Here is a 15,346-nt window from a genome sequence, read left to right as displayed (position 1 = left end):
GGCACCAGTTGGAGTCCCAGCTGCTCCACTTCTTTTTAATGTTTATTTATTTTTATTGGAAAGTAGGATATACAGAGAGGAGGAGAGACAGAGGGGAAGAAGATCTTCCAGAAGTGGTTGCAACGGCTTGACTGCACTGATCTAAAGCCAGGAGCTTTCTCTGGTTTCCCACGTGGATGCAGGGTCCCAAGGCTTTAGGCCATCCTCCACTGCTTCCCCAAGCCACAAGCAGGGAGCTGAATGGTAAGCAGGGCCGCCAGGTCCCAAACTGGCACTCATATGGGATCTTGGTGTGTGCAAGGCGAGGACTTTAGTCACTAGGCTACCGTGCCGGGACCCAGCTGCTCTACTTCTAATCAAGCTCCCTGCTTACGTGCCTGAGAAAACCATGGAAGATGGCCCAGGTTCTTGTGCCTGTACATCAAAATGGAAGACTAAGATGGAGCTCCAGGGTCCTGGCTATGCTGTCCCAACCCTGACCATTGTGGCCACTTGGGGAATGAGGCAGTGAATAGAAGATACTTTCTCTGTAACTTTTTAAAATAAATTTTTATAAAGTGGGAGAATAAAATAACTAAAGCAGCAGCCCTTAAAAACTCTCCACATGAAAAAAATTATCCCCAATGTGAAAGGAAATTATTAAGTACCTTGTACAACCCAGGCACTTAAGATACGTTTTTGGTCTTTACACCAATGCTATTGGAACCCAGTTATTTAACCCAATGAGGTTAAAATACGTGTTTGCAGGTGGTCATGCTGGTGGCATACCTAGGTAAAACAAGCAACTCTTTCCTATCGCTAACAGAAAGATTATAACCGTTTTAAAATTTCACTCAACACAATGTTGGACACTCATCAAGATTTTGAAGAGATTAAAAATGCAGCCTTTTAACATTTGGGTAATTTTGAAGTTCATCTTTAACTTCTATTTGATATTCACTTTCAGTTGTTAGAGATCACTTCCATCATCACTAGACTCCACATGTGAATCACTAAAAACCATACCTACCTCCCTTCTCTTTGCCTTTGAGGTCCCTAAACACTGGTAACCACTAATCTCTTTTCCCCAACTGCATCAATTCAAAAATGATAAAAACAAATCATTCCAGGTATAGCCTTTCAGTATTTGTTTTCTTTACTGTCTGACTTCCTAGAGATTCATAATAACTGTTATATATATATTAATAATTTTTCTGTTCTCCCTGCCTAATTTTCTTACAGATTTATCACAGTTCTGTTAAGCACTCAACTAATGAAAGAAATCTAGGCTTCCAGTTTTCAACTTTTATGATAAAACTACCAGTGGCATTCATGTAGAGTTGTTTGTATAAATTTTTATTTCATGGGGATAATGGCCAATAGTGCATTTGCTGGACTGTATAGTACATTGTTTGTTAGATTTAAAAAACACTGCAGAACTTTTCCAATTATTCTATCATTCCACATTCCACTAGTAGTATCTGAATGATTTCATGTTTTCACATCCTTATCAGTATTTGGTATTCTCACTGTTTACTAGTCATTCTGTTCAGTGTATAATATCTTTTAAACATCTATTGTTATTCATTTCAAAGGAAGGGAGACAGAGGAACAAAGATCATGTATCTTTAGGTTCACTTCTGAAATGGCAAAACTACCACCACATACTTGACCCAGCAAACTGCTGGCTTCCCAGAGTGTGCACTAGCTAGAAATAGGAGTGAAGCTAAGGACTCAAACAGGCATTTTGATATGGGATGTAGGTGTCCCAAGTAGCATCTTAACCACTTGGCCAAATACCTGCCCCTGATGATGGCAGAGTGGTTATAATTTACATTTACTTGGAGCTTGTGTGATGGTTCAATTAGCTAATACGCAGCCTGCAAGCACTAAGATCCCATAATGGACACCAGTTAGTGTTTCCGCTGCTCTACTTCCCATCCAGCTCCCTACATGTGGCCGGGTAAAGCAGAGGAAGATAGCCAAAGACGTGGGATTCTGCACTCAAGTGGGAGACCTGGAAGAGGTTCCTGTCTCCTGGCTTTGGACTGGCTCAACTCCAGCCATTGTGGCCGTCTGGAGAGTGAAACAGTGGCTAGATCTTTCTACCTCTCCTTCTCTGTAAATTTACCTTTCCAATACAAACCTTTTTTAAAAAATTGACATTTACTTGATGGCATGTGCCTACTTATCTTCACCCAGCAGAGATGTGCCTCACTAATAATTAGAATTAAAGTTAACTTGATTATTGAAAAAAAAATCCTTAGATGCTTTCCATTGACATTGCTGTTCCACTTGACTAAATTTTTTTATCCCAAGAGACCATCATTAGATTTCCTAATTAAAGATTGTGATTTCATGAAGATGCAATAGTTGATGTTGTATTTTTATTTTCTCTTTTAAATGTTTTTTACTATGGCACAGTTCAGACACTGAAGCAAGGAGCCATCTCTCCTGGCTTCAGTCATTACCAAAATCCAACACAATTCAATGTGCCTTTCCTATTGTTAAAATTTGACAGAACTTTTTTTAAAACAATTTATTTCAGATACCTTTAAATGTATAGGAAAATTTTTGAGATACTAATGCAAATAGGTACATATAGCCATTTATCCCATTAACATTTCACATGATCTGTGTATCAATGAACCACACCCATTTTCTTTAATTTTTAACCCCCCAAAACATGTAATCCTTTCAACCACTAACAATCAGCATTCTTTGACTCCCAACATGCAGTGTTTATCTGCATCTCACTTATTTCATTCAGCATGATGTCTTCCAGTTCCATCCATCTTGCTGCAAATGAAAGGATTCCATTATCTTATAACTCAGTATTATCACACTGGGTAAATATACCACATTTGATTTATTTATTCATTGGGTGATGGGTATCCTGATTGGTATACCTGATTGGGGCAGGTATCTCTTTAAGTTCATATCTTTTAGGTCTATGCCAGTAGAGGGGATTACTTCTTCATATGTAAGTTCCATTTCTTTAAGAAATTGCCACACTGTTTTCCATAGTAGTTACAATAATTTATATGCCCAACAATACTGGGCATATTTCTGGTCTTATGTTTAGACTTGATTCATACTGAGTTGATTTTTGTTACTGATCAAAAGTAGGGATTCAATTTCATTCTTGTACATAGGTACATCCACTTTGCCAGCACCGTAACTTGTGAAGCTTACCTTTTCTCCAATGTATGTTTATTGTTGGCAATATATAGTGTTGTTGTTTTTTTTTAACTTAACCCATTCAACTGAGCAATATCTTTTGACTGGGAAACTTAATGCATTTACATTCAAGGTTAATATTTATAAATAATAAGTAACTCCTGATATTCTGTTGGTTGGTTACTGATTATAGTTGCTCTGTTGGTGAAGTTGGTACTATCAGGTCTCCATGATTCATGTTTCCAGTGTAGGACTCTATCCAGGATTTCTTGTAAGGCAGGTTGGGTGGTGATGAATTCTGTTATTTCACGTCAGGGAAACACTGTTTCTCCTTCACTTTTAAAGGATTCCTTTGCTGTGTAGAGTCTTCGTTCAAAGTGTTATTTTCTTTCTCTCTCTCCATCAATAGCTTGAATATATCATTCCTCTTTCTTTAACATGTGGGACTTCTGCTGAGAAGTCTAATTTGGTTTTCCTTTATATGTAGCATGACATTTCTCTCTTATTGCCTTTACGATTCATTCATTGTCTTCAGTTTTGGCACTTTGATTATAATATGCCTTGGATAAGATTTTTTTTGAGTGTGATGGGAGTCCTTTAAGCTCCCAGTGTCTGGATGTCCATATGTTTCAAGTCTTGGAATATTTTCAATGATCATGTAATTTGGTAGTTTCAATGCCTTTTCCCTGAAAATATCCATATAATATAAACATTTGATCACTTAATAGTATCCCATTTGTCAGTGAGGGCTTTTGTTTTTTAAAAAAAAAAAAACTTATTTTTTTTCTGACTAATTTTAAGTCTTATCTGCCAGATCAGAGATTCCTTTCCTTCAGTTGGTTTAGTCTGATTTTGTAGCTCCCAGTTGACGTTGTTTCATTGATTGGGGTTTTCAGCTCCAAAGTTTTAGTTTCATTCTCTTTAATGATTTATATCTATTGAATTTCTAACCCATGTCATTTATTGTTTTCCTCACTTTCATCTGAATTCTCTCATTCAGTTGAGTTTCCTTATTCTTTTGAATTCTCTCTCAGGCGTTTCTTAGATTTCCTTCAGATGGGATTCTATTTCTGGAAAACTATTATCTGTGGGTATCATCCTTCCCGGCTTCATGTTTTCTGTGTCCCTATATTGACGTCTGCGCATCTGGCATCACAGTTCCTTTTCATTTATTTTTTATGGCATAGGTCTTGATGGGAAAGACTTATGTTTAGATGGAATACATGATGTCACTCAGGATTATTGATTTAGCTTTAGTTTATGCAGGTAGGAGCAGTTTGTGTTAACCTCCAAAAGTATCTGTCTTTTATTAATTAATTGGCAGTCACACTGGAGTTTTTCATATGACTGATCTCCTGGTGCTGTGGGACACAAATGGGGCTATATCCTTGTCCTGACACGCAAGCATCATTGATATGCGACTTGAGACAGGAACAGCCATGGCCCTCAGGACCTTCTCTAGGCTCTGTTGTATATGGGTAAGACTAATGCTGTGGCTTGTAGCACGAAGAACCCAAGGCCCAGACCTGGGAGATGTTACGAGGAACTTGCCCCAGTGCCACAGAGGGAATATGGGCTATGCTGAGGATTGTACACTGGCAGATGTGGTTCTGGGGAACTGAAATCAAGTAGACTCTCCCTTGGGTCCTGCAGGGTGTGTTCTCTGAGTGATGTAGTATTAACCATTCCCATGCGGTTGGAGAATGCAGTAGGTACCTTACCGAAGTCCCACAGCGTGAGTGACAGTTATCCCAGGGATTGCAGATAGCCAGTCACCACCCTGAATCCAAAGAACCAGGGGAGGGCCTTTTATCTCCCACAGGGGAGTAGGAGTTTAAATTTAGGGGTTATACTACCAGTGACAACAGTTCTGGAGGTACAGGGGACCTACCCCCACTTCCCTCAAGGCATGCAAAGGTGTGCTGGGACTTAAGCTGTGGGAATACAACACCCTGTGACTAGGACCACAGAAAGGTCATCTTGCATCTGATTGTTGGAGACTGAGTGTAGGCTGCTGCTGGCAGTTGGTCCCAGTAAGCCATAGGGACCTTCCCTAGATAACTCAGAACAAAAAAAAAAAAAAAAAAAAAAAAGTAGCTCCAGGGCTTGTAGGCAGAACTCTGGCCTGCAGGATTCACAGGGGCCTGCTCTGTGTCCTGGGAAGTGTCAGTGTTGTCTCTGGAGAGCTGTGGTAATGAGAGGCCTGCTTGCTGCCCTCTGGGACGGGGGAAGTCTACCAACTTATCTGCAGTAGTTTGGGGCAGAGACTGGAGGCAGAGGGGAGGGTACAGGCTTCCTCTTCAGCAACAGGCAGCCTGCACTGGTTCTGTAGACTTGTTTCACAGTCATGGAGGATTGTGGAATTACCCTGCGGGTGGGGGTAAGGCACATCCTGCCTAACTCTCCCTGTCACGATGCAGCCCCAAGCAGGGGAATTGGGGGAAGACGGGCACACAGGGAATAGTAGGCGTGTGTTTGTTCCTCTCTCTATTGGCTTTCTGATTCTCCATGCTGTTTGCAGATTTCGTCTCCTCCTTACCAAAGTGTCTCCCTCAGTCTCTTCAGTTCTCGTATTTTATTACATAGACCCCTTTTCCTGCAAGATGGCATTTTCCAGGCAGGGAGCCATGGCAGGAGCAACAGGTGGCAGCCAACTGTTTTCTCTTTTTCTGCTGATTTTTGTGTAGTTCTTGTTACTTCTGGACTGAAATATACCTTCAGGAATTTTCATCAATTCTACTATTTCATAACTATTTTCATGGCAAGATGGTGTCTGCCATCAGAGTGCCCAGGTCAACAGTATTTTTAAACAGATTTTCTTTTCCCATCATTTTATCCACATAGTAATACATTTTCTGATGAGGTCAAGCGACAAGGCTGCCTTGAGTGGAGGTTACATACTTTGCTTGTGGAGCAAAGGTTCAAAACAATTTATTTTGGTATGAGTAGAAATAAAACTTGTGCTTACAAAATGTGATCTATTTGGCAGCTGAGCTTCCTAGAATGTGTTAGTGAATTATTTTTATCATAATCTTTTTCTGGACTAGCCACAGGTGCCATAAATTGATCTGTTTGTGCTATGTTCCTAACAAAGCAGAAAAAAAATCCCTAATAATTGGATCATCATAAAAGATAAATGAACGAATCAATTCTATGCAGTAGACAGTTTTAATGACTTTGCTTAATTTTTTTCCTGACAAATGAAACTTAAGTTTATGCCCGAGTTTTAGCTATTCAGCTCCGCCACCAACTCAGATGTCCTTGGAATGTTTTTGCTTTTCCAATGACATTACAGATGACAATGAGGTCATTTCACAATTGCTTCTTTTCTGAAAAACACAGCTGGCCCAGTTCGGGTAGCTGCATTTCCTGAGTCACCAGAGCATTTCAATTGATCCCTTCAGAACAAGACTGAATCTATATAATATCCTTCCACAATAAAGCATCTCTAATCAGACGACTACAATAGCCATTGAGTGGTCTGCTCTGCATTCTGGGGCAGGATCATTCTGTTTAGTGTCCTTTCGGTAACTCTATTATCTCACTGAAACTTGAAAGTTTAGTCTTTCTCATTGGGCCCGAATGATGGCTGCTTTTTGTTCTTTACCCACTGCTTAGCCAGAGCTTTGCATTATTTGTAGCAGAGTTCCTTTTGTGATTTTTTGGGGGGTACAAATCATATATAATAAGTCGTAAATTATCTCCATCTTCTGTGGAACTTCATTGTTCTTGATTATCAAAAGCCAGTTTAGTTTTTTTTTTTTTCAGTGTGCTTTACACATTTTATTGACTGGCCTGGTGTATATTTAGGGATTGCTAATCAAAGGCAAGTGTGAGATAATTTCAGGCTCCTTCAGAATAATCTCTCATTGTACTCATACTTAACCTTGATGGGAAAAAAAAGGTTCAACACATTTATAAGTTTGTGCTCGAGTATGATTATTTAAGAGCTGTTTCTCTGCATTAGACTGTAAGCTCGACAAAACTCGGTCTATACAGTTTGTGACTTCCCTGTTCCTAGGATGCCTGCTGTTGCTTCATGGCAGCCACTTAACGCTGGTTAGCGATTTATTGCTGTTCAGCCCAGTATCCACCCATCATTACCTGCTCCAAGACAATGGAGATGGGCTCTGCAGGTACAATCCCTGGACCTAGTGGCACTCTATTCTTTTTGGTTAATTTCTTTTTCTACTTCTTCTGTACTTCTTTAAAAAATGTATGATTAATGGAGGACGATATTGGCAGCAGGCAGGCAGGCAGACAGGCAGAGAGCTCTCATTCACTGGTTGATTTCTCAAGTACCCACAAGGGCAACACTGGGGCCAAAGCAGGGAGCCAGAATTCAAACCAGATGTCCCATGTGGGTGGTAGGGATGCAATTACTCCAGCCTTCATTGGCAGTCTTCCAAGATCTGCAATTAGCAGGAAGCTGGTGCCATAACCTAGGGCTGGGAATTGATCTCAGGTACTCCAATGTGGGAAAAGAAGGGATTTTGAATGTTTTCCTCATATATTTGTTAAATGCTCCAGAAGATAGATTACATATGAAGAATATATCCATGCATGGAAACACTGCATGGCACCTCATAAATGTGTGTATCCAGTATGGCATGCAAATGCCACAAGTGGTGACTTAAGCATGTGGGTCACAGCAGTTCCTGTATAATTAATATATAAATTTTTAAAGTGAGTATATCAGTCCTCTAATTCCTGTTCTTTACAATCACTTGATCAGGAAATACTAATTAATCTCTAAATTCTCATCTTCATCTTGCTTCTTCCTTTCCTTGAGATCTGGGGCATCTGTATTACTTTTCCATAACAATTCTTTAGATGTTTGTTAAATCACTCATCTAACTTCTCTTTTGCAAGGTAAACACACGTAACAATGTATTCGTTCCCCATAGTTTGATTCTTTCTCATTCCTGGTGTCCCTGAGCTTACTCCAAATTGCTCACATTTGTTTGCTGTTTCCTCTGGAGTTTGTTTCTGCTGACTTCGTGGGAATACTTCCTCAAATACAGCGGTCTTTGTTCTTATTTACACATTTGACTACCTGTAATGTGATAACCCTTCACATTGATCACAGATAAGCTTGAATACACCTAAGATAAAGTGTGTGACTGCAGATAGGAGGAAAGTATTAGGAACACACAGACATACCTGGAAAGCATGTCATGAGATACGTATTTTTTTTAAAAAACAAAGATCTATATTCGAAAGGAAGAGGTGGAGAGATATTTATGAGCTGATCTCTCCCCAGATGGCCACAACAGCCAAGGCCAAGTGGAAGGTGAGAGCCTGGAACTCCACCCAGGTATCCTATAGAGGTGCAAGGGTCCCAAGTATTTGGGCCTTCTGGTATTGCATGAGCAAAGAGCTGGATGGAAGGTGGAGCAGCCAGGACTCCCACAGGCTCTCAGCTATGGGTACCACAGGCAGCAGCCTGACCTGCGACTCTGATGGAAAGATTATAAAGTTAGATGAATTGGTTTTGAACACTGATTTTTTAAAAAATATATACATTAATGTAATTATTAACTCATCCATAAAGCAGGTGGCTAAGAAACATTTCCACTGCCTTCAGTATTGTATGTATGTGAAAGGAATAACAATGCTTCTTTAAAATACCCTTACACCAGATCTCACGCTAACCCCTGCCTCAAAGGATGCTCTACAACTCACTGATGCTAAATAGTTTACCATATTTTTAAGATTTTTTTTTAAAATATGAAAGACAGATTTACAGAGAAAGGAGACAGAACTTCCATCTGCAAATAGTCACAATAGCTAAAGCTGGGTCAGTCTCAAGCCAGGAGCCTGGAGCATCCTCCAGTTCTCCCATGTGGTCCTAGGATTTGGACCATCTTTCATTGCTTCCCAGGTGTATTAGCAGAAAGCTGGAACAGAAGCAGAGCAGCTGGGTCTTGAACTGACACCTATATAGGATGCCAACACTGCAGGCAGAGGTTTAGTCTACTACACCCAAAGCACCAACCCACAGTTTTAACATCCTTAAAATTGGGATGCAGCTCACAAAAGAAATAGCATCTTCAGCTTTTGGCTGCCCTATTGCTCTGGAAGAGGTACCAAGGCAGGTGCCTGCTCCATGTTTCCCCTGCCTTATCCTGCCCTATCCTGCCCTGACCATCTCTCTGACCCTGTGATTACTTCATCCCTCCTGTTAGTGAGAAGCCGCAGAATTACAAACACAGCCTTCAAGAATGGTGGATTTCCTAGCGCCATGAAGGGCTCCTACCTATGGGCTACAGAAAGATCCATCAATGACTGTGCTTTATGTGGGCAGTGGATGTCGGTCAAACTCATCTGGATTGAGATACTCTCAAAAGTCCCAGTTTTGGGGCTGGCTCCCTGATCTAGCAGGCTAATCCTCTGCCTGAAAGCACCAGTATCTCATGTGTGTGCCAGTTCATGTACCAGCTGCTCCACTTTCCATCCAGCTCCCTGCTGTGGCTTAGGGAGATAGCAAAGGAGGACCCAAAGCCTTGGGACTCTGTACCTGAGTGGCAGACCTGGAAGAAACTCCTGCTTCCCAGCTTTAGGCTGGTCTACCTGGCCATTGCAGCTGACCGGGAAGAGAACGAGCAAGGAGGATTTTTCTCTTCTCTGTGTGTAAGTTGGCTTTTCAAATAGAAACAAAACAGTCTTAAATTAAAAAAAAAAAGTCTTAACATATATGCAAGAAAATCCCTCCTGATAACACGTCAAGCACAAATATGGTGTGCTTGACAAACGATGGTGTCACACAGAAGTACAGTAACGTTGTCATGTCATCTCTTACGTGTCTTGCTGGAGCCTAAAGCCTACTCCGCTCAGTCTCCTCCCTCTAGTCCTCCAGGCTCCAGCAATGGGATCAGCACTTTTCTCTGATCAATCCCATCTTCTCCCACAGCAACCTTCCTTCCATATCACCAGTCAACATCTACATTCAGGCCACCAATATCAGCTTGATCTCTGGGCTCAACTGAATGAGAGTGAGACACAAGTCTGACTTTGCACGTGGGTAAAGGTTAATACCAAGGAAACTGGACTAAAGCCACAAAAATAAAGCAGAGCCTGTCGGCCCATCTTGCTGGTGTCAAGTGAGTGTCCATATCTGTTGGTGTCTGCACAGGGCCCTTGAAGTGAGCAAATCCAGTAATTACAAGTCTTGCACAGGGACATGTTGCCTGGCAAGGGGCATTATCTGTTTTTATTTTTAAAATGCTTGCTTCCACATGAACTGGGTTATGCAAAAGGGCTGTGTGGACAGGGAGAAGGAAACCTGCACGTTTATTCCGTGTAGGCATAAAGGATCTGAACTCCGCGTTTCACAGCTTACTGGAGAGCAATAGACCTGGTGCTTTCTGGGGGATTCACTTCACATCTCATTAACTACCTCGGCAAAATCCAACCTCAGTCCCGAAAGGCTAACTTGATTAAAGAACTGATGGACATTACTTCTCTCAGACTAATCAAGTTAATTTTAATGGAGGTAATAACGTCTGCTTGGCAGGTTATTGTGAAAATCAAATAAGCTAGCTCTCATATTCTGGGTGTCCTGTAAATTATGAAGTGTTAAATATAAGGAATTATTATTGCAAGCTCTTGGCTCCTTTGTCACAGTTTCTGGAACCCATCTCAATTCTTTTTGCCTTTCTTCCTTCATCCTACGAGAACTTCTGTCATTGTTTAGCTGAGGGAAGGCCTCTAAGCCAGGCCTTATACCATCCATGCTTTTAGTAAGTTAAGTGATTCAATTAAATATACTCAGAATGTTCCCATGGGTGGGTTAGTTGCTATACAAATATACAAAGATTCAAAAATAAACAAAACCAAAAACTCACTGGGATAAGCAGTAAGACAGCTCTCAAACCCTCACCCAACCCGAGCGCATGCCCAGGCTGGGAGCTAGAGATGAGAGGAGCATTTGATGAGCCCTGGAGAGCGCTGATGGGCCACATGGGAGCTATCACCTCCTACCACAAAGTCATGAGACGCAGGCTTCACAGAAGGGACTCTGGGGCTTTCTGTGTGAGCTTCTGGAACAGTCTGGCTTCTTCCTGGAAATTTTAAAGTGCCAGACATCAAATGCCTGACTTTTACAGAAGCAGCCAAAGATACAAAATGGCTACACTAGGCAACCAATATGCCATTGTTTCAAAACAGCTAATAGTGTCGTGGGGGCAGTTCCCTGTGGACATGCTGTGGGTCACACTTACAAAGACCTAGAATCTGGCTGCTTGAGGACCTCTCTGACAGGACTGTCTAGAACAGCACTTAATGACCATAATCAACCAGTAGTTCCCTTGATCATAAATGATTTGTGTTTGATCTTGAGGGAAAGGATTGTTTTATCCACTGGCTATCTGGGTTAACAGATGTCACTCTCACGGGACAGGCTATGTTTCCTGGTAGTTTTGCACAGTCATCTCCATTTACAGAGATGGAAGACATCAAGTGTCCACATGACACAGATGTGCCCAGATCACGTTACATCCATTGGTGTTTGTACTTAGAGTCAGCTTGCTATTCAGTTTGTAGTGTGGCGGGGCAGGGAGGGGTGGAGTGTCATCATTGAAATAAAACAACAAGAGAGCTCTGTCAGTTACACAGCATTTTAAGTTTTCTGCAATTAGATATATTACCTGCGTCTTAAATATCTACATTGGAAAGTAGTGTATTCATCCCCTTCTAAACATAGAAAATCTGAAAATAAGCTTAAGGAACTCATGGCCATATTCCATGAGCAAAGAGGCTAATGATGAAACAGTCTATCCATTTATGAAATATCTGCTTATACTTTCATTGCAATAACACCCAAAATTTTGCTGATTATTCTGAGATGGAGTGAGATGACTGCCGACAGCGTCTCTACCCACTCATCCCACTTAGAAATGCCCCTTGCCTGTGTTCTCTGGGCCAAGATAATAAGCACCTTTGCTCATATTCCACAGGCTTCTGTATAGGCCGGGTCCCTCTTAGGACTTGCAAATTTCAAAGACAGACATTAAGGCACATGGATTATGCCACCACTCGCAGCACTAGCATCCCACATGGGAGTGCAGGTTCAAGTCCTGGCTACTCCACTTCTCATTTCAACTTTCTGCTAATGTACCTTGGAGAGGAATGGAAGAAGTCTCAGGTACCTAGGACCCAGATGGAACTCCTGGCTCAGACTTGCCTGTTGCAGCCAACTAGAAAGTGAACCAGCAGACAGACGTTGTCTCTCTTCTTGGTCTTTCTTCATACTGCAATTCAAGCAAATCCCTAAAAAGGAACTTGAGAATTAGAGCTTGTGAGTTCATATTATGGTGACAAATGAAGGATGCAACTCAAGCAAAAATTGGTATTTATGGCATGGTTGGAAGGCAGCTGGTCTTAAGTTCTAATTCAGAACCAGGAATCTAAACCCACCAGGAGCTTCCCTCCTTCTGTTCTGTGTTTATGTGTTTCTTTCTCTCCACCTGGAGATCAGCAGTGACTTGTTTTTAAATGTGGGAGAAAAACCATGACTGACACATCAGGGATCATATACCACTCCTGGGTATAAGCACTGTGCAAGAGTGGTCTCTCCAGGAAACTCACACACGTTTTTGCCTGGGGGATGAGTCTGTTACAAGGGAGCCAACACAAGCGGCACTTCAAAATGCAAGAAAACCCAACATGGATCTTGGATATGAAACAATGTACATATACAGCAAGGGAGATTTTTGGACAAAAGCAAAAAGTCATTACCATGAAAACTGGGATATGATTGGCTCTGACAAGAAGCAAAACACAGCATGCATTTCTTTTCTTTTTCTTTTTTTTTTTTTTTTACTACAAGGGAAATATCAGATAAAGGAGAGGCAGAAGCCCACATGTTGGTGCTGATCTCACTGTCAGCCTTGACAATGGTCTCTGCCATATTGCTCCATCGCTTAACCACACCACACCCAAGTGAGATAAAGGACAACAACAACAATCTATTTCCACTTCGAATACTTACTGTATTTGTTAATGTGCTTTACAACATTCATTGAATTCTTAATTAAGAATAGTGTATCCTCCCCCTTCAGTTGTACCATTTAAGATTTAGAACATTATTAAACTTGCAATATTTTGAAGTGACAGACAGGAATGATAAACAGATATGTTTGAAAATATTGACAACTGCCAATCATAACTCTAACATAAATATACTAATCTCACAGACCTGGCATTTAGGACAGAGCTTTATAGCCAGGGAGAAGGCAAATTTACAGTTGGAGTGTGCTATTCACAGAAAGTCTTTTTCCTCTATATCTGAATACAAGTTTCAATGACTGCACCTAAATACATGAATACATCTCTACACTTAGTGCTAGAGAAATGATAAACAGCCCTGTATGATGCCTAACTCTATCCAGGGGCCAGCTGTCCAGCCTATCCCCCCAGCACCCAGACTCTTCCCCACCTGATACCCTTTTGGACACCTGTCTGATACTAAGGACACCGTTGATGAAAAGCTCCTCTCTAACCAAATGCCCCATGTTGATTCCCTAACACTCAACGTCACTAACTCTTCAAAGCCTGGACTTGTCCATTATTATTTACCCAGCTTCAATAAGGATGAGTTAAACGTGCTTTGTTAAAACAAGTAGCCTTGGCAGAGTGAAAAAGAAAAGCTGGGTAGAAAAACTCATTCGATACTTAGAATCTTTTATGAACAGAAATGAGATCCTGAACAGACTTTTTAAAAAAAAAACACTGTTGCATTTGTGTGTATGGTTCATGATAAAATTACAGTCCTTATTGACTTAAGAGGAAGCATTGTACAAGTAGCCCACAGGCCTCAGTAACAACAACAAGAATGAGAAAAGTGCATAGACAGATTGGGTTCCTAATCCTCCTCCTATAGTAAGCCTTATTCTTTGGCAAAGTACAGAAGAAAGTTGTTAATAAAGGCGACTTATTGGTAGGATCTTGGCACCAATATCTCCCATATTTGGTCTTCCATGAGACAGTTGTTTCTCCTCTGTTTTGTGTAGCTGTTCCTGCTTGCTTTCCTGGGTATCTACTTGGCTAGAAAAGTGTGGGAGGAAGGAAAACAGTCTAGCAAAACAACATGTGATCCACAAAATCAGAGGGCCCAGAAGAAATGCCAGAGGAGGCAGAGAGAAAAACAATTGTGGAGATCGCACTTCTCCAGATCAGAAGATGCACAGGTGCCTGTCGATGTATTTGTTTTTCAGTCCAGAGAGTCAAAACGAATAAACAGAAGCATGTTGGCAAAACTCTTCCTGTGGCCCATCTTGGTGGATCCTGAATAAAATTGAGCTTATATAAGAGAAGGCACAGATACATTCAACATAAGCACCAAGTATAAAAGGAACCTTCAGAACCTAAAAAACAGGTAAGATTATCACATATTTTGCTTTTCATTATACTATCGTAACACACTTGAAAGAAACATCAGTACGGCTGTAGAAAGCTTGAGATGCTAGAAGAAAACTACTCGTTAAATACGCAAGCATGATTGCTGAGGTTCTTTCAATTTAATTGGGCAGGTTTACAATGAACAACACGAAGGCTGGGCAAAATGTCTGTCCACATTTCAAGTTGTGATCTGCTGCATTGGCATGAGTTTTGGTGACACCTGGTGAAAGAGAGGGGGAAGAAATCAATTACAAAGTCTATGGAATTCAGAATTGTGTTATAAAGTTAAAAATAACACAAAAATAAAGCTTTTTAAACAAAAGAATCAATTATAAAAATTTACATGGAATAAACATTTCTTTGAATTTATAAACAAACTTTTCATGGACTTACATTAGGAGTATCTTGTTTTCTATTATCAAACCTACAGAATAAGACAGAGAACTCTTATTCTGCCTACATCTGGAGGGTCCCGTGGTTCTAAACCTTCCCATGATGTTGCTTCTCTGCTAAGGATGCCTGCAACTGGCTGTGGGAGATTGCCCATGAATCTCTGCCTGCCTAGCCCATATGGGAGGCCATAGGCACATGGTGCACTGTGTCCTTGGCTGAGGCCCCAACATGTCCTGTTCACTGGGCAGGAAACAAGAGTGATGAGCTGCACCCCAGTCTCTCTTCTGTGCCCCTGTAACGAGTTGCGCTAGGACTTCCTTTGTAAACAATTCCAGGAAGTCAAACGTTACATTCATCCCACTTTTCAGCAGGTGATGAGTTTTCCCTGGGACAC

The 15,346-nt window shown here is 41.1% G+C and overlaps 1 protein-coding gene across 1 annotated transcript in view; it reads right to left on the bottom strand.

Moving 5' to 3' along the window:
• Positions 1–13,884: 13,884 nt before the first annotated feature.
• Positions 13,885–15,346, bottom strand: part of OXCT1 (3-oxoacid CoA-transferase 1) — a 130,345-nt gene continuing 128,883 nt past the window's right edge. Inside the window, exon 17 of the mRNA XM_004583674.3 lies at positions 13,885–14,779. Within this exon, the coding sequence (XP_004583731.2) occupies positions 14,738–14,779 (42 nt within the window). The 3' untranslated portion in view covers positions 13,885–14,737. The remainder of the gene's footprint in view (positions 14,780–15,346) is intronic.

This window comes from Ochotona princeps, chromosome 23 (genome assembly GCF_030435755.1).
Source record: "Ochotona princeps isolate mOchPri1 chromosome 23, mOchPri1.hap1, whole genome shotgun sequence".
Classification (NCBI taxonomy): domain Eukaryota; kingdom Metazoa; phylum Chordata; class Mammalia; order Lagomorpha; family Ochotonidae; genus Ochotona; species Ochotona princeps.
Note: the sequence above shows the minus strand (reverse complement) of the source record. Positions and strands in the feature narration are given on the sequence as shown.